The 24,323-nt window shown below is 37.3% G+C and overlaps 3 protein-coding genes and 1 long non-coding RNA gene across 7 annotated transcripts; 2 read left to right on the forward strand and 2 right to left on the reverse strand.

Annotated features, from left to right (window-relative positions):
* The first annotated feature begins 2,813 nt into the window (after nucleotides 1-2,813).
* si:ch73-41e3.7 (uncharacterized protein LOC572312 homolog) lies at nucleotides 2,814-4,730 on the forward strand. Of its 2 annotated transcripts, none has more exons than XM_019111853.2 (2): nucleotides 2,814-2,966; nucleotides 3,640-4,726. In XM_019111853.2, exon 2 carries the CDS (start codon nucleotides 3,647-3,649, stop codon nucleotides 4,565-4,567), a length of 921 nt encoding a protein of 306 aa, XP_018967398.1. In that variant the 5' UTR covers nucleotides 2,814-2,966; nucleotides 3,640-3,646; the 3' UTR covers nucleotides 4,568-4,726. The 2 variants fall into 2 exon arrangements, with proteins under 2 accessions (XP_018967398.1, XP_018967402.2); XM_019111857.2 differs by having other exon boundaries at nucleotides 2,831-2,970; nucleotides 3,640-4,730.
* Nucleotides 4,731-5,318: 588 nt separating this feature from the next.
* On the reverse strand, nucleotides 5,319-12,341 carry txnl4b (thioredoxin-like 4B). 2 transcript variants are annotated; one of them, XM_042750654.1, is made up of 4 exons: nucleotides 12,094-12,341; nucleotides 11,073-11,224; nucleotides 10,455-10,638; nucleotides 5,319-5,529 (listed from the first exon to the last, which is right to left on the reverse strand). In XM_042750654.1, the coding sequence occupies exons 1-3, from the start codon at nucleotides 12,223-12,225 to the stop codon at nucleotides 10,473-10,475; spliced, it is 450 nt and encodes a 149-aa protein (XP_042606588.1). In that variant the 5' UTR covers nucleotides 12,226-12,341; the 3' UTR covers nucleotides 5,319-5,529; nucleotides 10,455-10,472. The 2 variants fall into 2 exon arrangements, with proteins under 2 accessions (XP_042606588.1, XP_018973619.1); XM_019118074.2 differs by lacking the exon at nucleotides 5,319-5,529 and having other exon boundaries at nucleotides 10,313-10,638.
* A 152-nt stretch (nucleotides 12,342-12,493) lies between these two features.
* LOC122141922 lies at nucleotides 12,494-15,138 on the forward strand. Its single transcript, XR_006158210.1, has 2 exons — nucleotides 12,494-12,649; nucleotides 13,877-15,138. It is a non-coding gene; the product is annotated as an uncharacterized LOC122141922 (long non-coding RNA).
* A 1,215-nt stretch (nucleotides 15,139-16,353) lies between these two features.
* blzf1 (basic leucine zipper nuclear factor 1) lies at nucleotides 16,354-24,310 on the reverse strand. Of its 2 annotated transcripts, none has more exons than XM_042751072.1 (7): nucleotides 24,198-24,310; nucleotides 22,946-23,001; nucleotides 22,415-22,839; nucleotides 21,692-21,891; nucleotides 21,326-21,454; nucleotides 18,155-18,374; nucleotides 16,354-17,520 (listed from the first exon to the last, which is right to left on the reverse strand). In XM_042751072.1, the coding sequence occupies exons 2-7, from the start codon at nucleotides 22,968-22,970 to the stop codon at nucleotides 17,335-17,337; spliced, it is 1,185 nt and encodes a 394-aa protein (XP_042607006.1). In that variant the 5' UTR covers nucleotides 22,971-23,001; nucleotides 24,198-24,310; the 3' UTR covers nucleotides 16,354-17,334. The 2 variants fall into 2 exon arrangements, with proteins under 2 accessions (XP_042607006.1, XP_042607083.1); XM_042751149.1 differs by lacking the exon at nucleotides 24,198-24,310 and adding an exon at nucleotides 23,925-24,140.
* Nucleotides 24,311-24,323: the final 13 nt, after the last annotated feature.

The following is a 24,323-nucleotide window of genomic DNA, read 5'->3' on the forward strand; positions in this document are numbered from 1 at the left end:
GAGATCTTTATTTGCATGAAGGATCACAACTGAGCAGACACAACTTTTTCAAAAATTTTAGACATAAATGGAAGATTTGTAATGGGTCTGTAATTTGCCAGTTCACTAGGATCTAGTTGTGGTTTCTTAATAAGAGGCTTAATAACATCCAACTTGAATGGATTTGGGACGTGACCTAAAGATAATGACGAGTTCATAATATTGAGAAGCGGTTCTTCTGCTACAGGTAACAACTCTTTCAGTAATTTAGTGAGTAGAGGATCTAATAAACATGTTGTTGGTTTAGATGCAGTGATAAGTTTATTTAGCTCTTCCTGTCCTATAGTTGTAAAGCACTGCAGTTTTTCTTGGGGGGGATGAATGAAGCTGAAGTATTAGACACTGTAGAATCTACATTTGTTATCGTATTTCTTATGCTATCTATTTTATCAGTGAAGAAATTCATAAAGTCATTATTATTTAACTGTGAGGGAATATTTAGATCGGGTGGCGTCTGGTTATTTGTTAATCTGGCCGCTGTGCTAAATAAAAACCTTGGATTGTTTTGGTTGTTTTCTATGAGTTTGTGGATATGCTCGGCCCTGGCAGTTTTTAGAGCCTGTCTAGCTGGACATACTGTTTTTCCTAGCAATTCTAAAAACTTAAAAGTTATTTTTTCTCCATTTCTGCTCAAGACTACGAGTTTCTTTCTTGAGAGAATGGGTATTACTGTTGTACCATTGCACAGTACGTTTTCATTTTCATAATCTCTAATTTGTATAAAAAGACTTTGATTCTTGAACTCATTCTTGTTAAGTATGGCCGCAGTTCTCACCTGAAAAACTTTTTCCCAGCAAGTGCCAATCCGGAAGCCAGAAACACAGAAGTGTGAAAAAGGCTAATTATAATTCAGTTAACAAAAAAAATAAATAATAATAATAATAACTTACAAATTAATTGATTTTAAAGTATCGCCGTTTAGTGCAAAAGTAAAAAGCGAAGTATTATAGAATCAGGGCAAACTAATATATATAATTTAAATTGTGCACAATATGTAAACAAAATATATGCATGGAATTGGACTACTATTTTTACAAAAATGTGCAGTATACAACAGAACAAAGTGCATACTATCTGTAGCTATCCAACAAAGCATTGCATTTTTTTTAAGTCAGTATCTTACAATAGAGACATTTTACACAAAAATGGATTAAGGGTGCTTTCACATCTCTAGTTCGGTTCATTTGGTCCGAACCAAGGGCAAACAATTATACATTGTAGCATTTTTCAGCTTTTTTGGTTCCTTTTCACACACTGATTGCTTTGGTCCGAACCAGTTGAAACGAACCAAAATGCAGTCACATGACAACATCCACATCACTCATTGGCCATGACATATTTCCTAAACTGCTTTTCGATTGGTCAGAATTTACGTGTGGGAAAATTCCAACATAAGAGGAAAAGCCAGCAAACAACACGGAGACAACACAACTATGGAGAGACAACTGCGCGGGCTGGTTTTGTCCCTGCCCATAATCTATTACATTGTTTGTATACACCACAATATGCAAACAATACATTTCTATAATGAAGAGCGGATGCAGCTTGAAAACAATGTTCTAATGCACTGCAAACGGCGAGCTGGCATCGCTCGTAACTTCAAGCGGAGGCGTACATTAATCCACGAGCTGCCATGCTAAAGTGCAAACTGTCAACAAACACTTCCTCATCCCATAATGCACAGCGCAGCTGACTATGGCAGCTGGTTTAGTCCAAAAATGATCAATACTTTTTGCAGTTGGGTCTGTTCGAGGTCAGATCACGTTCTCACCCCAAACGAACCGCTCCAGAGTTCGTTTGAAAGCGTGCGGATACCACCTCTTCAGGCAGCTCTCGGTACGCTTGTTTGGTCCGCCTTTGGTGCGCACCCGAGTGCGATTGCTGCTTTCACACCTGCCCAAACGAACCGCACCAAAGGGGGAAACGAACTCTAGTACGATTCAACCGAACTAAATGAGGCAGGTGTGAAAGCACCCTAAAAAGCTAATTATTTATTTTTAGACTATTTTAAAAAATGGTGAGTATATAGCCAGGGTTGTCAACTCTGGCCCTTGAGATCCATTTTCCTGCAGAGTTTAGCTCCAACACTAATCAAACACACCTGAACAACCTAATCAGGGTCTTCAGGATTACTAGTTACAGGCAGGTGAGTTTGATCAAGGTTAGAGCTAAACTCTGCAGGAAAGTGGATCTCGAGGGCCAGAGTTGAGAACCCATGGTATAAAGCAGGTGTGTCCAACCCTTCTCCTGGCAATCGACTATCCTGCAAAGTTCAGCCCCAATCCTAATCAAACACACCTGAAGCAACTAATTAAGGTCTTCAGACTCACTTTAAAATTAAAGGCAGGTGTGTTTAATTAGGGCTGGAGCTAAACTTTGCAGGACAGTTGATCACAAGGAGCAGGGTTAGGCACCCCATGGTAAACAGTATTGCAGCAGTTCTCAATTCCAGTCCTCGCGACCCACAGCTCTGCACATTTTGTGTCTCATTGTCTCTCTTTGTTAACACACTTGATTCAGATAATCAGCTCGTTAGAAGTGAGTTCCGTGCATGAACTGTGTTCCCATGTGGTCCCTACACAGTGTTCATTGCTCCCTACTCCCTGAGTAGGGGAAATCTGTTGAAATTTACCTCACTATGGCATGGTAAGCACCGCAGAGCACTAGTACAGTGATTCTCAACCACATTCCTGGAGGACCCCCATCACTGCATATTTTCCATGTCTCCTTAATCAAACACACCTGATTCAGATCATTAGTAGAGACTCACAGACTTGAAATGGGTGTGTCAGACAAAAAAAACTTCTGAAGCCACACCCTCATGTCAATCAGAAACACCTGTCACATGATCACTGATAGCACACGTCTCAGCAGTCATTCAGGAGCTACAAGGAATAACTTTAGCAGGTCCTCAGACGACAGTGTTAGTAGGTAGTCTTCTTTATTAGTATTTATTGTGTTGGTAAATTTATAAACAAATGCTTTATTCATAATTTAATGTGAAATCAGATGAATGATGGCTTATAAAGCATATTTTCAAACAAGATTGGATTAATTAGGATTTTTTTATGTCTTGAGAGAAATCTTTTCTGCTCACCAAGGCTGCATTTATTTGATCAAAAAGACAGTATAAACAGTAATATTATTACAATTTAAAATGTTTGCTGTATGAATATATTGTAAAATGTAATTTATTCATATGATCAAAGCTGAAGAAACTTGTTGCTCAAGAGACATTTTTGATTTTTGTCGATGCATTTTGAATCATACTTTTGTGGAAACTATGATATACTACCATTCAAAAGTTTATGGTAAGATAATAATCAGAAATGTTTCTTGAGCAGCAAATCAGCATATTAGAATGATTTCTGAAGGATCATGTGACACTGAAGACGAATGATGCTGAAAATTCAGCATTGATCACAGGAATAAATTACATTTTACTATATATTCAGATAGAAAACAACTATTTTAAACTGTATTAATATTTCACAATATTACTGTTTTTAATGTATTTTTTAATTTAAATAAATGCAGCCTTGGTGAGCAAATCCTGATTCCAGTCTTTTACAGATATTTTTTTGCATATTTATATTTCAGGTCCCACATGATGTTGGAGTGCTCGGATACAAGCTGTAATCCAATTCAATTGGATTTTCCATACTCATTTTCTGAGGACGGTCACCTGCGGCACAAAGTCACCTGTGAACCCTACAGGTTCACCTTCAGACTTGATGATGTCCGTGGAACTGAAAGGGAACATCACAACCTCTGTCACTACATCACTCAGCACGTGTATGACCTCTTAGAGAGGAACTTTCACCTTATTAGGGTGCATCTCGAGGAGGACGGATTTGTATTCATGAGTCCAGGAGCGCTGTATCAACCTGGGAGTCTTCTGGTTCTGATTCAGGACTGGGGAACAGTGCGGAGCGGCGTGTGGAGCTGGAAGCTTTCAGCTCACGAGGGACTGGAGCGAGGCAGTCAGATTCCGTATCTTCGCTGGGCTGCACTGGAGTCATATGCCGTTATCATAATGAACCCTAACGAGGGTGGGAAAACTCTAGAACATCACGTCCATCTGGTCTGGGAACGCTTAGTTTCTCGGAGCTCCGCTGAGCACATTTTTGTGGTCGCTCATGGCTATGGAGGCTTGGCTTTTGTGGATCTGCTTTGCTATCAGCTTGAAGAGGTTCAGCATCGTGTGAAGGCTGTGGCTTTCTTGGATTCGTCTCACAACCTGTGGCATCAGCCGTTGGGAAAGGCTGGACGTGACTGGCTGAAATCCCACTCCAGAACTTGGATTCTCAGCACCAAACCCCTGAATCGCTCCGTCGGGTCTCTGAAGGCTGGTTCCCCGCAGATTTCCGCAGGTACTCGGTGCCACGACTCTGTGCCCACCATCTGCATGGAGTCTGTTTTTCGATTCTTCAGCAAGACCATCAAACCTAAAGCCACGCCAACTCCATTTGAAATCATCACCAGGAGCAAGAGCCGTGCAAAGGACCAAAACAACAACTTAATATGATCACACATATGGACTGACCCGAAGGATCTCTGAAATAAATAAAAGACTTTGCATCAAAATTGTAATTTCTGTCTGATTATTGTGAAAAAGACTTAGTAACACTACTGTATAATGTAAAAATGAACATTTACTGAAAATGAGCTCACCCTCAGGCCATCCAAGATGTAGATGTTTTTGTTTCTTCATAATTTTTGGAGAAATGTAGCATTGCATCACTTGCTCACCGATGGATCCTCTGCAGTGAATGGGTGCCGTCAGAATGAGAGTCCAAACAGCTGATAAAAACATCACAGTAACTAAAATAGGAGTCTGTAATCATAATATAGATGGACTTTTGGACTGATGGACTTTTCCTACAGTGAAAAAGTCATCTGGTCTAAATTAGAAGAGAAATATGCACAGGACAAGCACTGTTTACAAGTCAAAACAGTTCTAAACAAAAATGTTGGTGGATTTTGATGTGAGAGGACAATTGGGGATGGACTTTCTCACTGAAGGAAGCATTATTATGGATTATGGCATTTTAGCCAGAAGTTAAAAATGTCTTGAGGGATTTTTTTTTCTTCCAAACATACAGCTTTTGACTTAACAACATATTAACTGATGGACTGGAGTCATGTGGATTATTGTGATGCTTTTATCAGCTGTTTGGACTCTCATTCTGATGGCACCCATTCACTGCAGAGGAACCACTGGTTAGCAAGTGATGAAATGCTACATTTCTCCAAATCTGACGAAGAGAAAGTACTAAAACAGAAGTGAAAAAAAGAGTTGGAAATAGTTTAAAATGACCATCAGCGTCATTAAACTTCTAGAAGTGTACAATCAATATGCTTTACATAGAAAACATCATACAAAAATTTCACAATACGCAGAATAAATACATCAGGTTGTCATTTCCACAGGAAAGCACACTTTAACTAGTCACTCTGTCAGAAGATGTGATTCTTGACTCTAATAATGTTGGGTAAAACATGAAACTTCCCACAAACTTGGTATGATCTGGAGATCTGAATGGAAATAAATTAAAATCTGAGTGGAGTGATATGAACAACTTCAGTGAAATATCAAGGAAACAGCTAAAGAGGAATTTATGACCGCTGGAATGAATGTATGTGAAAAGTCTTATGCATTAAATTTATCTTTCTTGTCTTTAAACACTTCTTTGGAAACATCCGTTTCAGCAGAAGCTAATTTTAAACTTCACACATAACCACATATCCTGTGTTTGTACCTTTTTGCAAAAACACATCCTATTTTCTTCGACTCGGAGCCAAATAATTAATAGTAAAATCAAGTGAAAGTTCAAACTCAAATTGTGAAACTTGTGTATTAAATAAATTTAAAGCACACAGGCTGAAGTAGTTTAAGTCTTTACTTTTAATTGTGATGATTTTGGCTCACATTTAACAAAAACCCACCAATTCATTATCTCAACAAATTAGAATATGGTGAAATGCCAATCAGCTATTCAACTCAAAACACCTGCAAAGGTTTCCTAAACCTTCAAAATGGTCTCTCAGTTTGGTTCACTAGGCTACACAATCATGGAGAAGACTGCTAATCTGACAGTTGTCCAAAAGACAATCATTGACACCCTTCACAAGGAGGGTAAGCCACAAACATTCATTGCCAAAGAAGCTGGCTGTTTACAGAGTGCTGTATCCAAACATGTTAACAGAAAGTTGAGTGGAAAGAAAAAGTGTGGAAGAAAAAGATGCACAACCAACCAAGAGAACCGCAGCCTTATGAGGATTGTCAAGCAAAATCGATTCAAGAATTTGAGTGAACTTCACAAGGAATGGACTGAGGCTGGGATCAAGGTATAAAGAGCCACCACACACAGATGTGTCAAGGAATTTGGCTACAGTTGTCATATTCCTCTTGTTAAGCCACTCCTGAACCACAGTCAGAGGCATCTTACCTGGGATAAGGAAAAGAAGAACTGGACTATTGCCCAGTGGTCCAAAGTCCTCTTTTCAGATGAGAGCAAGTTTTGTATTTCATTTGGAAACCAAGGTCCTAGAGTCTGGAAGAAGGGTGGAGAAGCTCATAGCCCAAGTTGCTTGAAGTCCAGTGTTAAGTTTCCACAGTCTGTGATGATTTGGGGTGCAATGTCATCTGCTGGTGTTGGTCCATTGTGTTTTATGAAAACCAGTCACTGCACCCGTTTACCAAGAAATTTTGGAGCACTTCATGCTTCCTTCTGCTGACCAGCTTTTTGAAGATGCTGATTTCATTTTCCATCAGGCCAAAAGCACCAAAAGTTGGTTAAATGACCATGGTGTTGGTCTGCTTGACTGGCCAGCAAACTCACCAGACCTGAACCAAATAGAGAATCTATGGGGTATTGTCAAGAGGTAAATGAGAAACAAGAGACCAAAAAATGCAGATGAGCCCGGAAGCCACTGTCAAAGAAACCTGGGCTTCCATACCACCTCAGCAGTGCCACAAACTGATCATCAAACTGAATACGCCGAACTGAGGCAGTAATTAAAGCAAAAGGAGCCCCTGCCAAGTATTGAGTACATGTACAGTAAATGAACATACTTTCCAGAAGGCCAACAATTCAGTAAAAATGTTTTTATTTTTTTATTTTTTTTATTGGTCTTATGAAGTATTCTAATTTGTTGGTTGGTTTTTGTTAAATGTGAGCCAAAATCATCACAATTAAAAGAACCAAAGACTTAAACTACTTCAGTCTGTCTGCATTGAATTTATTTAATACATGAGTTTCACAACTTGAGTTGAATTACTGAAATAAACTTTTCCACGACATTCAAATTTATTGAGATGCACCTGCATATTTTGAATAAAAGATCAAAAGAATAAACAATGCAGATTTATTTTCTTTTGTTTATATTTACCAAGGGGTCAATATATATATATATATATATATATATACATTATATATATGCACTTTTAAATTGTGACTTTTAAAGTATAATTATATTTATTAAATAAATATCTATTAAACAGGCACATATACAATAATACACACACACACACACGCACACTATTCATATATATATATATATATATATATATAGTGTATACATTTAAATGTATAATAGATATTTATATTTATTATCTTTATCTTTATGTAAGTTGCACTGATTAAATACAGTTGGAAAAAAACAAAAACTGTGTCCATCTTCATTTCAGGCTGCAAAGCAACAAAATGTGATTATTTCAAAGAGGGGGTGATTCTTTTCTATACCCACTGCAACTATTAAATATGAAAATAGTGTGAGTATTATACATGACTTCAAATGCAAAAAAAAAAAAAAAAGTCTGTGAGATTTTCCTTTTACATGAGCATTTTTATCAGGCTCCTATTAAATCAACATTTTAAATAAAGTTTTCAAATTAAACTTAAAGTTTATGCACATATGCAAACATAAAAATTATTCAGTGAGATATACAGCGAGAGAAAGAGAGAATGCAAGTTAAGCACATGGCTATCAAACACGCACATATGCGAATATAAAAATTGATATAGACCCAACAGAAAACATACACCACATAATAATAATTTATTTGTTAGTAAATATGAGGATCATCATAACTCACAATCTCGTCCAGCTGTAAACACACAGAATCTTCATCTCTGCCGAATCGCAGAACTAAAACCTTCTCAGCGACCGATTTAATGGCGTCATCAATGTCTTTTTACACGACAGTTTAGGAAGAAATAAACTCATGACGCTTTAAATGAATTCACTTAGAATTAAGAACAAAATTAACTCTGATGTTGGAGTGCTCGGATACGAGTGGTAATCCAATTCAAAACGGTCACCTGCAGCACAAAGTCACCTGTGAACCCTACAGGTTCACCTTCAGACTTGATGATGTCAAGTATTGCATGGATCCTCTGCAGTGAATGGGTGCCGTCAGAATGAGAGTCCAAACAGCTGATAAAAACATCACAGTAATCCACACAATCCAGTACATCATTTAACATCTTGTAAAGCCAAAAGCTGTGTGTTTGTATGAAACAAGTCCATCAGTAAGACATTTTTAACTAAAATAGGAGTCTATAAGTTTGCGGAAGACACGACTGTGGTGGGTCTCATTAGCAACAGAGATGAAACAAACTACAGGAGAGAGGTGAGCCGCCTGGCCGGGTGGTGCAGTGACAACAATCTCTCTCTGAACGTGGAGAAGACGAAGGAGATTGTTGTTGACTTCAGGAGAGCGCACACTCAGCATGTTCCTCTGACCATCAACGGTGCGTTTGTGAAGAGAGTGAGCAGCACCAAGTTCCTGTGTGTGCACATCACAGAGGACCTCTCCTGGACCGACAACACTGCAGCACTGGCCAAGATATCACAACAGCGTCTCTACTTCCTCCGCAAACTGAGGAGAGCCAGAGCCCCACCCCTAATCATGTACACCTTCTACAGAGGCACCATCGAGAGCATTCTGACGAGCTGCATCACTGTGTGGTATGACGCCTGCAACCCGTCCTGCCGGAAGACTCTGCAACGCATAGTGAGAGCAGCTGAGAAGATCATTGGTGTCTCGCTCCCCTCCCTCCAGGAAATTTACAGAACCCGTCTCACTCGCAAAGCCCTCTGCATCGCAAGTGATCCCACTCACCCGTCACAAAGCTTCTTCAGTCTGCTGCCATCAGGGAGGAGACTGCGTAGTCTCCAGGCCAGGACCAGCAGACTGAAGGACAGCTTCATCCATCAGGCTGTCAGGAAGCTGAACTCGCTCCCGAACTTGCCCCCCCCCCCCCTTCTGCCCCAGGCACCACTGAACTATGAACCCCCTCCCACTAACATACGATGACATGCACCAGTCACTTTGTGCAGCACTGGTCTGCTCACTACCTCATTCACCATGGAACTGACGTCATTCTACCACCTCATCAGTCAGTTTAAATAATTGCTCTTGAGCCCTTTTGTCACATTAATCAGACTGAATAAGCTTTTTTTTATGCACTAAAAATCTTTTTATCGGCACTGTTTGTTCACTGGTTTGCACTCTATCTGCCATGTGCCTTGCACTGCTTTATTTAACTTTAGTTTTATTTTTTATTATATGTCTTTTTTACATTCCCTTATTGTATAGTTATATCTTATATTTCATATTGATCTAGATTTTTAGGCTCTACTGTTAGTGTTATCTGTATGCACCAGGGGTCTGAGAGTAACGCAATTTTGATTGTCTGCATGTATGTACTGTACATGTGGAAGAATTGACAATAAAGCAGACTTGACTTGACTTGATAATCCATAATATAGATGGACTTTTGGACTGATGGACTTTTCCTACAGTGAAAGAGTCATCTGGTCTAAATTAGAAGAGAAATATGCACAGGTCAAGCACCGTTTACAAGTCAAAACAGTTCTAAACAAAAATGTTGGTGGATTTTGATGTGAGAGGACAATTGGGGATGGACTTTCTCACTGAAGGAAGCATTATTATGGATTATGGCATTTTAGCCAGAAGTTAAAAATGTCTTGAGGGAATTTTTTTTCCTTCCAAACATACAGCTTTTGACTTAACAACATATTAACTGATGGACTGGAGTCATGTGGATTATTGTGATGTTTTTATCAGCTGTTTGGACTCTCATTCTGATGGCACCCATTCACTGCAGAGGAACCACTGGTTAGCAAGTGATGAAATGCTACATTTCTCCAAATCTGATGAAGAAATAGTAGTAAAACAAAAGTGAAAAAGAGTTGGAAATAGTTTAAAATCACCATCAGCGTCATTAAACTTCTAGAAGTGTACAATCAATATGCTTTACTTAGAAAACATCATACAAAAATTTCACAATACGCAGAATAAATACATCAGGTTGTCATTTCCACAGGAAAGCACACTTTAACTAGTCACTCTGTCAGAAGATGTGATTCTTGACTCTAATAATGTTGAGTAAATCTCAATGCTAGATGTCATGGTAGAGTAGATCATATTTGGGAACGTTTCTTGGGTCGATCGGGCTTTGGACGATCAGTTTTCCTCTCATGGCGCCTCGATAGATCACTTCAATCAGATCCATGAAGTCCTGTTTTGTTTTGAAACTTCCCACAAACTTGGTATGATCTGGAGATCTGAATGGAAATAAATTAAAATCTGAGTGGAGTGATATGAACAACTTCAGTGAAATATCAAGGAAACAGCTAAAGAGGAAATTATGACCGCTGGAATGAATGTATGTGAAAAGTCTTAAAGTCTTGCATTAAATTTATCTTTCTTGTCTTTAAAGACTTCTTCGGAAACATCCGTTTCAGCAGAAGCTAACTTTAAACTTCACACATAACCGCATATCCTGTGTTTGTACCTTTTTGCAAAAACACATCCTGTTTTCTTCGACTCAAGAGCCAAACAATTAATAGTAAAATCAAGTGAAAGTTATTTGATCTTGCATTGCATGCAAACTTGATGAAAAAACAGTGGCTCTTGTAAACACAGAAAATTATGTCATATCCAATGTAAATGGATAACATATAGAAGAAAAAAAGAGTCTGTATGCATCAACACTTACCCATAGTCAACCTTCATGTGCTGTCCGTTGAAGAAGAACACTGTTGAGGGAATGAAGCTGATGTCAAAGTATCTGGTATAAACCGGCACCGTGTCCACATCCACCAGATAAATGCTGGCCATGTTACTCAGATCATGAGCCGTCTTTGACAGCTGTCAATAACACAAATACAACCACATTTCACCATATTCAACATTCTTCAGTGAAAGCTTAGATTTTTGTGTAATTTTGAATAAAAGATCAAAAGAATAAACAATGCAGATTTATTTTCTTTGTTTACATTTACCAAGGGGTCAATATATATTTTATATACATTATATATATATATATATATATATATATATATATATATATATATATATATATATATATATATATATACACTTTTAAATTGTGACTTTTAAAGTATAATTACATTTATTTATTTATTAAATAAATATCTATTAAACAGGCACATATACAAACATATACACACACACACTATTCATATATATATATAGTGTACACATTTAAATGTATAATAAATATTTAAATATATTATCTTTATGTAAGTTGCACTGAGTAAATACAGCTGAAAAAAAAAAACTGTGTCCATCTTCATTTCAGGCTGCAAAGCAACAAAATGTGATTATTTTAAAGAGGGGGTGATTCTTTTCTATACCCACTGCAACTATTAAATATGAAAATAGTGTGAGTATTATACATTAAGACTTCAAATGCAAAAAAAAAAAAAAAAAAAAAAGTCTGTGAGATTTTCCTTTTACATGAGCATTTTTATCAGGCTCCTATTAAATCAACATTTTAAATAAAGTTTTCAAATTAAACAAAGTTTATGCACATATGCGAATATAAAAATTATTCAGTGAGATATACAGCGAGAGAAAGACAGAATGCAAGTTAAGCACATGGCTATCAAACACGCACATATGCAAATATAAAAAGTGATATAGACCCAACAGAAAACATACACCACATAATAATAATTTATTTGTTAGTAAATATGAGGATCATCATAACTCACAATCTCGTCCAGCTGTAAACACACAGAATCTTCATCTCTGCCGAATCGCAGAACTAAAACCTTCTCAGCGACCGATTTAATGGCATCATCAATGTCTTTTTTACACGACAGTTTAGGAAGAAATAAACTCATGACGCTTTAAATGAATTCACTTAGAATTAAGTATTTTATTATTATTAATATCGGGAATGCACGCTTGAACTCCACCGGATGTTTACTAGAGTGTGGCGCACCGCTATATATGAGCGGACTAGAAACGCCATCAATAGTTCCTACACTGCGTACTCAACTCAACATAAATATGTTATTCCTGTTAGTGATATTACGTATTCTACTATTTTAAATTACATTGACAAATATTAGCACATTTGCGCAGTCAAACATCTTTTAAAAATACTCAATTAAGTTACAGACAGCTCATTTAATAAACGACTGCAGCTTTCCGCACGGTCAGCTTTTATTGTTGCACACCGGCATCCACATGACAGCAGGCAGCGCGTGTCCTTTTGAGGGTGCAGTGACTTCCGAGTGAAGATACAGAATTACATCTGACATGGTATATCGATGTTACTTGTAATGTGTGAGAATGTGATTACAGATGTAGAAGAGCCTGGGGCTAGTTGTCGCAGCTCTGTTATATCTCTGTAAACACTGTTTGCATGTCTTCCTTATTTATCACACCTCATTCAGTTCAGAGATCTGTGAACTGAATAGATTGTGTCGGATAAGAGAGGCATACAAAATGTGCAAACAGTCCCCGGACCGGAATTGAGAGCCACTATCTGTGATTATCAGGTTTGAGTCGTAAATAACAGGGTTGCCAACTACTTGAACTCTCACGCATTTGTCGTGAGACACACGCTTTCAGGCTCTCATGCCGCCCAAATAAATCTCACGCCAACATGACAACCCTGCTTTTGAAACAAAGTCTCAGCTTACAATTTTTGTACGGTTTAATATTAAATTCTAACAATGAATACCGTTTTGGCGCACATGATGTGGCGTAAATAGTAAAATGTAGCACGTCATGAAGCCAGAGCCATGGAAACACAAGTTGCGACAAGCTTTGATCTCGCCGCGCGGTCACGTGATCCAAAGAGCTCTCCAAACAAACCAGCGTTAATAATACATTTACATAGGTTCAAGTAGGATAGACGACAGCTTCATTATATTAGCTTCATTCATATTTGCAGCAATTTTTGGTAAACATTACAACATATTATGCATTGATTATTACGTCGATGACATTTAATGTATCATTTTATTCTTGAAAGTAATGGAGAGGCAACATTAATATGGTTTTCTCAACTCTCAGGTATTGCTTACTTATAATGTGACCATACAGCTTAACATTTTTTCAGTTAAATAAGTTTTGTATATTTTATGAGGAGATCTTTTGGTTCTAAATACTATTTGTGCAATAATTATGGTCCATTAATGACTTTAAATATATATATTTCTAATATGTCTATTACTTCTATCACAATTAGTGTAGTATTTAAGGTTAAAATAGATAAAAGGGTTTTAATTTCCAATAGGAAGTGGCAAATTAGTCATTTTGTGGTCAAAAAAAAAAACAAAAAACTTTTTTTATTCGTAATGCCATGGTTTACTCACTATGGCACTTTACTAAATATATATATAATATTGCATGTCATACATGAATTTATTTTGTTCAAAATGTTCTTCATTTGAATAAATATTTAGACATGATTAAACACTAGAGTTTTAAATGAGAAATTTAAAAAGTTAATAACTTTATTCCTACATCCTTCTTTAATAGGATTTTAACCAGCAGCCATATCACCCTGTAGCCCAAGACTGGTTGCCCACTGAAGCTAAGCAGGGCTGAGCCTGCTCAGTACCTGGATAGGAGACTTCCTGGGAAAACTAGGTTGCTGCTGGAAGAGGAGTTATTGAGGCCAGCAGGGGGTGCTCTCCCTGTGGTCTGTGTGGGTCCTAACGCCCCAGTGTAGTGACGAGGACACTACTGTCCTTCGGATGAGACATTAAATCGAGGGCCTGACTCTCTGTGGTCATTAAAAATCCCAGGATGTCTGTCGAAAAGAGTAGAGGTGTGACCTCGGCATCCTTGCCAAATTCGTCCATTGGCCTCTGACCATCATGGCCTCCTAACAATCCCCATATCTGCTGATTGGCTTCATCACTGTCTCCACTCCACCAATAAGCTGGTGTGTGATGGGTGTTCTGGTGCACTATGGCTGCCGTTGCATCATCCAGGTGGATGCTGCACACTGGTGGTGGACGAGGAGATACCCGCTCATAATGCAACGCGCTTTGAGTGCTTAGAAAAGCACTATATAAATGTAATGAATTATTATTATTATTATTATTTATACTTGCATAATTACACTCAATGAATGCAAGCAAATACTAAATTTAAACCAAGTTTAAAATGGTGCTAAAAAAGGCATTCATTGTCGGAAATTCCCATTGAAACTTTTATATATATATATATATACACACACACACCGATGAGACAGTATATTATCACCACCCTCATTATATGATGATCAATGAGTATGTCTGGCAATCGAATGGTGCCGATGGTGCAGTTCACAGAGCAGTATATATATCGCCCAGGGACTGGCTTTCGGTCAGTAGTGTCTCAGAAACAGAGAGAGATCTCAGTGCGTCTTGTGGGTTGTTCACGTGCCTCTGTAGTGAGTATGTATCAGAAGTGGTGCGTGGATGGCCAAGCGACGAACTGCCGTCCAACCGTGCAGGGGCATAGATCACCACTTTTAATACCACGTAAATTCGTCCCCCACACTTTTTTCGCCGGTTTTCAAGATCCGGTGTGAATAAATATACATTTAAATTCAAAGAACGATTCATCAGAGATCCGCGTCCCCAATCTAGTTCAGAGCCACTGGAAGAACAAAACAGACGTCACAAAAAACAAGAAGAAACAACAACAACAAAAAAAAATGGTGGAAGGATCGTGATTAATATTGTATCGTTTTTTTTTTTATACTTACTGTAACTCATACTCTTCAATAAAAATGATTTCAGATGACTGTTTAAGAAGACTGGAATAGTATTTTCTTGTAAAACGTACATTTTCACACTAAATTCTCATTCAGGCCTGATATGACCATTAGGATTTTACATTATTTTGACAGTTAAACACATTTTTAATCACATGTGCAGACAACACCATCTCATTCTTGTAATACAGTGATTATAATGCAGCATAAACTAAAGGCAGCACAACAAATATAACCATGATTTAGAAATAGTTCTCAGAGTATCTTGAAAATATTGCCAGGGAGAAAAAAACATGATTTATTTTCTTTAAGTAAATGATTATTTCCATTTTCTTTCATTTTGGGCCGCAAATAGAGCTGAAAATGCTCTGTTCAGGGTTTCTTGAACTTCATGATGGCATCACTTTCAGCTCCTTCTATGAAGTTTTACTATTTCAAACTGATAGGGAAAGTGAAAATGATCTTTCTTCTGGTTTCATTTAAAAAAAAAAAAAAATTATTGCATTAAAAATACATTTTTTACTAGTATGATGGGGGAAAACAAGAAAAGAAAAGGTTTTCACTCCAAACAGTTTATTTTGGTAATTTAAGAGAGAAATAATACAGAGAAAATATTCCTGAAATGCTTTAAAAACACTTTATACACTGGTTCAGGAAAACACTTAAAGGGATACTCCATCCCAAAATGAACATTTTGTCATTAATCACTCTACCCCCATGTCGTTCCAAACCCCTAAAAGCTTTGTTCATCTTCGGAACACACTTTAAGATCATTAATTTCTAATGAATTCATTCAAAAATAACTTTATTCAACAATTGCTTTGTCAACAGTCTCTGTCTCTCTCCATATCATTGTATGCTGTGTATGATCTTCTGTGTCAGCCGCACCACAAGGATGCGCTGTTTTTACGTGTATTTAGCTTTGATTTGAAAGAAAACAGCGCATCTTTGTGGCACGGCTGATACAGAAGAGCATACACAACATACTGTTATATGGAGAGACACAGAGGAGACTGTTGACAAAGGAATTGTTGAATAAAGTTATTTTTGTTTTCTTCACTTACAAAAAGTGTTCCCGTCACTTCATATAACACAGATTGCACATCTGATGGCAGATGGAGTATTCTGACGATGACTTTCATACCTTTTATGGACCCTGACACTGTTATTTACTTGGCAGTCTATGGGACAGTCACAGGCCTCCCGGTTTTCATCCAAAATATCTTAAATTGTGTTCCGAAGACGAACGGACCTTTCACGGGTTTGGAACAACATGGGGGTTAGTGATTAATGACAACATTTTCATTTTGGGGTGGAGTATCCCTTTAAATGTCTGCCTAGAGAATATTCATGAAATATGAAAATAAAGTGTAAATACAGACATCTTACAGCAGCAGCATCATTCACTGCATCATATAAATAAATCCTACACACTAAGCTCATATCTCTCACTGTCTGTTTTTACAGAACAAAAGCCATAAACACATACAGAGCATTTTAAAATCTACATCAGCAGTTCATCATTTACTCATCCTCATGCTGTTTCACACACGTATGATGCTCACGCTGCTTCTTTTCAGATGTGGAATACTGCACACATATTACATTTTCAAGGTGCTTTTTTGACATGTTGGACCTGATTTACTTTCACTGTATGTAAAAACATTTCTAATTATTAATATCTTACATTCCAATTTCTTCTTAATTGGATTATTATTTTCTTATGTATTCATTTCTAATTTATGAATTTCTCATCATTAATCTAAAAATGAATTTCCTATTAATTAATTAATTACCAATGGTTAATTTCTAAATCTAGTTTTTAATTTCTTATTATTTTTTTCTTATTAATCAAATTATTTCTAACTTTACTAATTTCTTATTAAACTTTTGAGTGAATAAATCTAATCATGCAGGTGTGAAACATGAGGAGGGTGAATAACCGATGACAGATTTACTCCATTAAATCAATCTGTCCAGTCTAAGAAACCTCAAACACGTGTGCGGCACCATCCTCCAAATCTGAGCCGGACATTTAAACACAGGAAATCACATACGGAGACGATCAGTGAGATCAACTGTGCAGATCAAAGATTCAACACTGCATCTGCTGCTGAGTTTGTGGGATCTTTCTTTGGTATTTTTATGAGAACAGGCGTGAAGCACAAACCTAAGGAAAGCGTCATAATACTGACTGAAGGTTGACGTGTTGATCTGGAGTCGTGATGATCTAGAGCACGATGAGCTCTCCGTTACAGCGCTCGCAGCAGTTGAAGGTGATGTTCTCATAGCGAGTGTATGGGTGGAAGCGGCCGATGCTCTTCTTAGTGGGCAGGAACGGGGAATGAACAGATTCAGACGAGGACGGGTCTGGCTCCTTCTCAGTGCAGGATATGGGGTCTAAACTCCGCAGCACCTGAAGATGAATCATAAAGGCTTTTAACGGCAAAAACAAGCTTCTGCAATGGCCTGGAAATGCTTTCTCAATAAACTGAATAATTATTAATACATTTTTAAATATTATACTAAAATAATAATATAAACAATATTATTCTTATCTCATTACTAATTTATTATTATTCTAAGTATAACTAGTTATTTCTTATTATTAATCTAATACAGTATTTAATTTCTAATTCATTTCTTATTACTGTATTTTATTATAATAATCTAATTTCTCATTATTAATCTAATTAGTGATTTCTAATTAATTACTTTATTAATCTAATTTCAAATTATAATTTTTTCATATTATTAAATCAATTTCTTATTAATCAAATTATTTATTGTCTTATTAATCCATTTCTATTGATTAAAGGTGCTGTATGTAGGATTGACACCTAGTGGTTGAACTAGGTATTGCAGTCCAAATTCTAAATATTGGAGAGGGTTTTTTTCACTCAGCCCCTCCTCCTCGGACTTGACCCACACGAAGGTTGCCAGATCTTACATACAGCACCTTAAATTTCTTCTTTTAAATCTAATTCATTTCTTTCATTAATTTCTAATGAATTCATTATCTGAGGAAGAATCTCAGAGAAAGAATGCACCTTCTCGGCCATCTTCTCGGCTGGTGTGTTGCAGAGTTCTGATCTCAGGCTATTCTTCACTGTGCCGCTGCCGCCCGTGTTTCCTAGCAGGTGTGAGTTGATGGCATCTGCGAGCTTGTGATTGGCTGCGGCCATTTCTCCTGTGCTGAGTGGCTGAGCACTGGGATAATACGTCTGCTGCCGACCCCACTGCAGAGACACCAGCAGCTGCTCCAGAGACCTGCACATCACATGCAAAACATTAAAAAAAACAGCCACACAAATCATAGGGAAAGTAGGGCCCTAGGAAATCCGTTTTATTTTTTCCTAAATTCCGTTTTTTTTTTCCAAATTCCGTTTTTTCCATTTAAATTTTTCTGGATTCAGTTTTTTCAGTTTACATTTTTCTTGACTCCTTTTTAATAGTTAAATTACATTTTTATTAATCAAAAAGCATGTCTAATTAATTAAAATCATGAAACTTATACATTTTTACATCAGTTTATTAATAGTTTAACACAAATTACATGTTTAGGCTCTATGGAATGTTTTATTTTTTCTCACCATATTTTTTATTGTTACCAAATCCTATGTTTTAGCATGTCTAATTATTTAAATGCATAAAACAACTTAAAGTCCCTGTAAAGTCAAATTTAAGTATGTGTTCTGAGTTTGTCATACCACAGAAAAATGTGTTATTAGCAGGGGCGTCGCACCCGTGGGGGATGTGGGTGTTTTAACACCCACACTTTTCCTGGTGAGAGGGTTCAACAACCGCACTTTTTCTGCAGTTTTTCCGCAGTTTTGCACAAACGCCTAACTACAGTCACTCCTCTGTTTCTCTGGCCGCTCTGTGTCTGCGCTCACTGCGGCTGCCTCCTCTCCCCCTCCCTCTCAAACATGAGTGTGACCGGCTGATGATTGGCTGTTCTGCTTTAAGTCCCGCCTCTCCTGGTGTGTTAGATTTATCGGTCAGCTCGTGCTGAGGAGGCGTATATCTTTTACTGTCTATGCGTATATCTGGAGTTTTTAACAAAAATAATTTCCCCCTGGGAATATTAAAGTATTTCTGATTCTGATTCTTTAGCAAGTCTACTGTTGTGTATTTGCACAACAGAGTTTTGACTTATTTTCCGTGTGTTCCGAGTGTGTTTTTAATACTTATCTAGTATCACTCATTTAAATGGGAAGCTTTTTATATCTTGTATGTTATACATTTTGTACCCCTCTGTCACTGTATTAATTGTTTTTATTGTTAATAAACAAACCACATCCATCCCCCACACTTTTGAAAAGCTTGCTACGCCCCTGGTTATTAGCCACCCAGCAAAATTTGAATGATAAAAAAAGCTATATAAAATAAGCTATCAAAATCTCGAAAAAATGAGCAGTAGTCTCAGCTCTCAAACGCTGGGGGCGTGTCCGCTGGCTGCGCTGAAACCACGCCCACTCGCGGGAAAGCTGCAGTTGCCACACTCAACTGTCACCGCTACAGCCAGAATGGATGCTCCTAACAGCTTAATTGGTTGTATAAAACCATATATGTTTGAGCCTCCAGAGTAAGTAACAGTATGACAGTAACTCACGGTTGAGCGGCGAACTGATGCGAATGTGCTCTATTTATATTGTTAGGGGCGTTCCAGGAGCTCAGGGGGACGCAGTGCGTCATCAATCACCCGTTTTAGCCCCGCCCAAAAAATCCAGATCACAGCAATGGTGAGAAACTGTTTAACGGTCTAACTCCACAATTCAGTGTTTAACAGTTCACAGTCTTTGTAATATATTTTAGCAAGACATTTCTAACATGTATAATGTGTTTAGACATTTACAGGGACTTTAACTTATTCTTTTTTTTTTTCTTAAAGTAGCCTTATGAATTTTATTTTTTCCCTCAGAAATTCTGTGTTGTATATTTACATTTTTCTGGTTATCAAATTTTTCATTTATTTTTAATTATTTAAAATTAAGCAAACTTAATTTTTTTGGGCAAACAAAGGGGATTTACTATTAAAATTAAAACATGGAAAAATGTTGTGTGATTATTCCTTAAAAAATAATGTTTGTTTCATTTTAGTTGTAGTAGTAGTATGCTATGTACATTCTACTGAAAAAGGTCTTCAAATTAACTTATTTTGGCGGGTTGCCGTGAATACCTTTACAGTTCTGTGTATGTGATATGAGGCAAGTTTTACTCAAATCAAAAGGTTAAATGCTGTGATTCTCAGAGCAGTTCTGGAGATGTTGTTCATGTGTTTACGTCCTCATTGAGTGAGACGGTAGACACTGAAATCACCGCGAGCGTCACTTGTGCTTCAGTGTGTGTGTGTGTGTGTGTGTAAACCACGCGTCTGCACCATTCATTAACAGAGACAGGCAGAACATGCAGAATTCATATTTAAATCGACTTCTGCGGCTTAATATTTACAGATACTAGTCCATATCGCGATTTGATTTAAGTATAATGACCTACTTTTGATTAATTCATTCAAAATGTGACAAATTCCATGACATTCCACGTTAAACTGTGAATTCTGTTTTTATGACTGGATTCTGCGATTCCGTCCGCGTTTTCTGCATCACGGAAATCATAGGGCCCTAGGAAAGGAACGTGAAGTTACATTTGCATTACTTTGTCAGCTGAATGAAACACTCAGAATCATCACTAGCAAGATTTTTACATTGATTTAAACAAAGTAGTTACTTTAGTATCATCAAGGCAAGATACTACAGACAAAACCAGTGTTTTTTTATGCACTGGTCAGCTGTTTGGTCTTTTTTGCACCTGTAATTTCAGTTCCAATCCATATCTTTAAAGAGTATTTTCTCTTACATACACATTTTTTTAAGTTTTATTCCTCTCTATATTCTGAAGGCTTTTAATGAGGGGTTTGTTCATATATCATTCACACTGATTTATGCAACATTTTATACCTAAAATCATGGTGAAAATTTATTTGTTTTCCAAATCCAAAATCTTTTTTTTTTTTTTTTTTTTTTTTTCTCATTCTTATTGGATTTTTTTTTTTTTTATGCCTTTAATGTTTTTATTACTTTTTTCAGTTGTACTTATTTTAGTACTTTGTTAGAAATGCTGCCTGGCATATAATTGAAATAACAACATTTTCATACTTTATTTCTGTCAGGAAATGTTTTGAATGGTTTTTGGAGGTGGGCTGAGGGAAATGCGGTCACCTGTGTGTGTGCATCATGTCTCTGGAGAACTCGTCTCGCTCTCGCAGCAGATCCTGAATGGCACACTGAGCGTCTCTTGTCTGCCGCTGTAGAGCTGCTCTGGCATTGGTCAGTTCCTCTGCCATCACACTACAGGAACAAACACACATGCATGACCCTCTTTCACATGAAATACAAACTACTTTTTCTTGAGTATATTTTCTCTCCATATGTGTTCTTCATACTTCTTAAGCTGGGAGCTAATTATGCATGCATATATTATAAAAACAGTAATGTTAAAAAAAATAACACTGTAAAAAAGTAATTATCATCAAATTTAAGCGCAATGTTTTGTAAGGTATTCCATGTTTCTGATTTAAGTCTTACCGGCTGGCGAGGAACTTGCTCCTCCAGACGTCACACTGAATGCTCATGCGCTCCAGCTGCTCGGCCGTCTGCGACAGACTCCGGCCCAGGGCCTCGTTCTCCAGGATCAAGTGGTTGTTCTCTCGTGCGAGACGCTCAAAGTGATACTGCAGATCATCGCCTACAGATGCCACCAGCAGCTTCTTCAGCTCACGGTTCACCTGAGAACACGTTAAACCAGATTAAACCGGACCAGATCAACATATGCTTTTGAATAACAACATGCACAATGATTCAATAATCAAAGACATTTATAATAGTACAAAAGATTTCTATTTTAAATAAAACGCTGGTCTTTAGAACTTTCTATTCATCAGAGAATCCTAAAAAAATCAAATGTAGCACGGTTTCCACAAAATTATGAAGCATCACAACTAATGATAACAGGAATAAATTACATTTTACAGTATATTCACATAGAAAACATTTATTTTAAACTCTAATAATATTTTATAATATTACTGTTTTTACTTTATACTTTTGCATCAAATAAATGCAGCCTTGGTGAGCCGAAGAAACTTCTTTTAGAAACATTAAAACCAATCCCAACCAACACAAGAAACAGGATCTCCTTCACACTAAATCAAACTAATGCATCCACTGTGTATACACAGGCAGAAATGTATGTGGCAAACCTAAAGCCATTCTATATTGATTATTACACAGTATAAGCCAGTGTCTGACCTCCGTCTGGACCCTGAGCTGGTTGGACAGCCCCTCTGTGTCCTGCAGCAGGCGGCGCTCTGAGTTCTGCAGCTTGTCCAGTGCGCTCCTGTAGTCCAGCGGCTCTGCAGAGGGCGATGGGGGACGCTCGTCCCCATGCTGAGGGGATCCCCTGTCCTCAGCGTGAGGCCCCACATGAGCGCTCCGGCTGATTGCAGCTCGGGGAACTACGATCCTCACAGCCTCCACCTCTATACACGCGTCCCTGCTCACCTTCCCCAGGTACAAGACTCCTGGTGACTGCACCGCTGCTGCCACCGCTCTGGGACTGTGCTTCGGAGTACCTATCTTCAGGAGCGGAGCCTCTGTGGACAGCTCAGGGGCCACCGGAGGCTTGTCCGTCTCCATGCCATCGCCGGGGCCACGGACCGCCACCGCAGACACATCTGAGACAGGAGACGTCAGAGAGATTTAATGTAATCTGCATGTGTGTGATGTTTAGACTTAAGTCACTGAACTGTATATCACCAAATGACAGACAGATGAACTCACCTTTGATGATCACTTCAGCAGACATGGCTGCAGTCAGGGGACACAGCTACCGCACACTGTGTAATAATCACATTTTAATTTACAAATGTTACATTTCATGCAAATCCTATACAATATTTTTTTTTTTTATACAAATTTTAAATGCACCAGATGAACCCTGCACAAGGAAATAGCATTTTAATAAACAAAGTTAATTTATATAATACAATTTAAATGTAAATTTGATTTTTATATATATAAAAAAAAGAAGAATAAAAAAAGATGCTGCAACAGTCTAGAGGACTGATGCATAGAAAAATAACATTTAAAAAAAAAAAAAAACTAATTTTACATTTTATGCTAATTCAGATGTTTTTTATTAAAAGTTTACGATGCAACAGTCTGTGACTCCTGTACAGCCAATAAGAAAAACTATATTTTAATAAAAAGCTTTATTTATAGAAATAATATTTTTCTACTGTTATGCTAATTGTGTACAAAACTTATATTTGGATTTTATATTAAAAAGTTTTACAATTTTATGAGCCAAAGTCTAGATACTCCTGCACAGAAAATATTTTAATAAACATAATATTTTACACAAATTGTTATACAAAAATTTATATTTTTTATTAAAATCTTACAACAGTCTAGGTGACTCCTGAGCAGAAAAAAATATATTTTAATAAACACATGCCAAAATTTTATATATTTTTTTATGAAATTCCAAGATGCAACCGCATTAACACATAGACTAGTTTATTATTATTAGCTTAGTAGTGTTAGACAACCTCTGAGGAGCTTGAATCAAAATGTGACTGTAACAAATCAACAGACTAGTAAAAACTAACTACCATTATTTAATCAGGATTATTTCAGTTAAAATAGTTTATTGTCCTGACTGGACCAAACCTGATACAATATATGGGCGAAGTCCATCTATCAAAGCCATGATTTAAAGATGTTTACGTTAGTTAGTCAACACAACTAGTTCACTTACCAGCGGAATGTCTTCGTCTATGCACAGAAATGTATAGAGACTGTTTCTCAAAACATAAACACGTGCTGATAAAGAGAGTTTCGACCTTTGCGCTGTTTATCTGTGTTCGTTTATCTGCTTTGTGGTTAGTTAGCGTCACACAGCAAACACTTGCTTCTAGATAATAAAACCTATGATGTCATGTCAAATTCTAAATCTCACACAATAATGACGATATTAATGAAGTTACTAAAGGATAGATTTTACTGTTTCGAAATGAATTTTGCCACGTACCTCAGAGCGTCGAGCTCACAGGCTCCATGTTAACACCGGAAGCAGCTGATCGCGGCGGACAGCGTTGCCAGATTTCAAGGACGATTTCCATTTTTTTCAGTGTAAACAGTCAGAATAAGCCAATTT

This window comes from Cyprinus carpio, chromosome A1 (assembly GCF_018340385.1).
Source record: "Cyprinus carpio isolate SPL01 chromosome A1, ASM1834038v1, whole genome shotgun sequence".
Classification (NCBI taxonomy): Eukaryota; Metazoa; Chordata; class Actinopteri; order Cypriniformes; family Cyprinidae; genus Cyprinus; species Cyprinus carpio.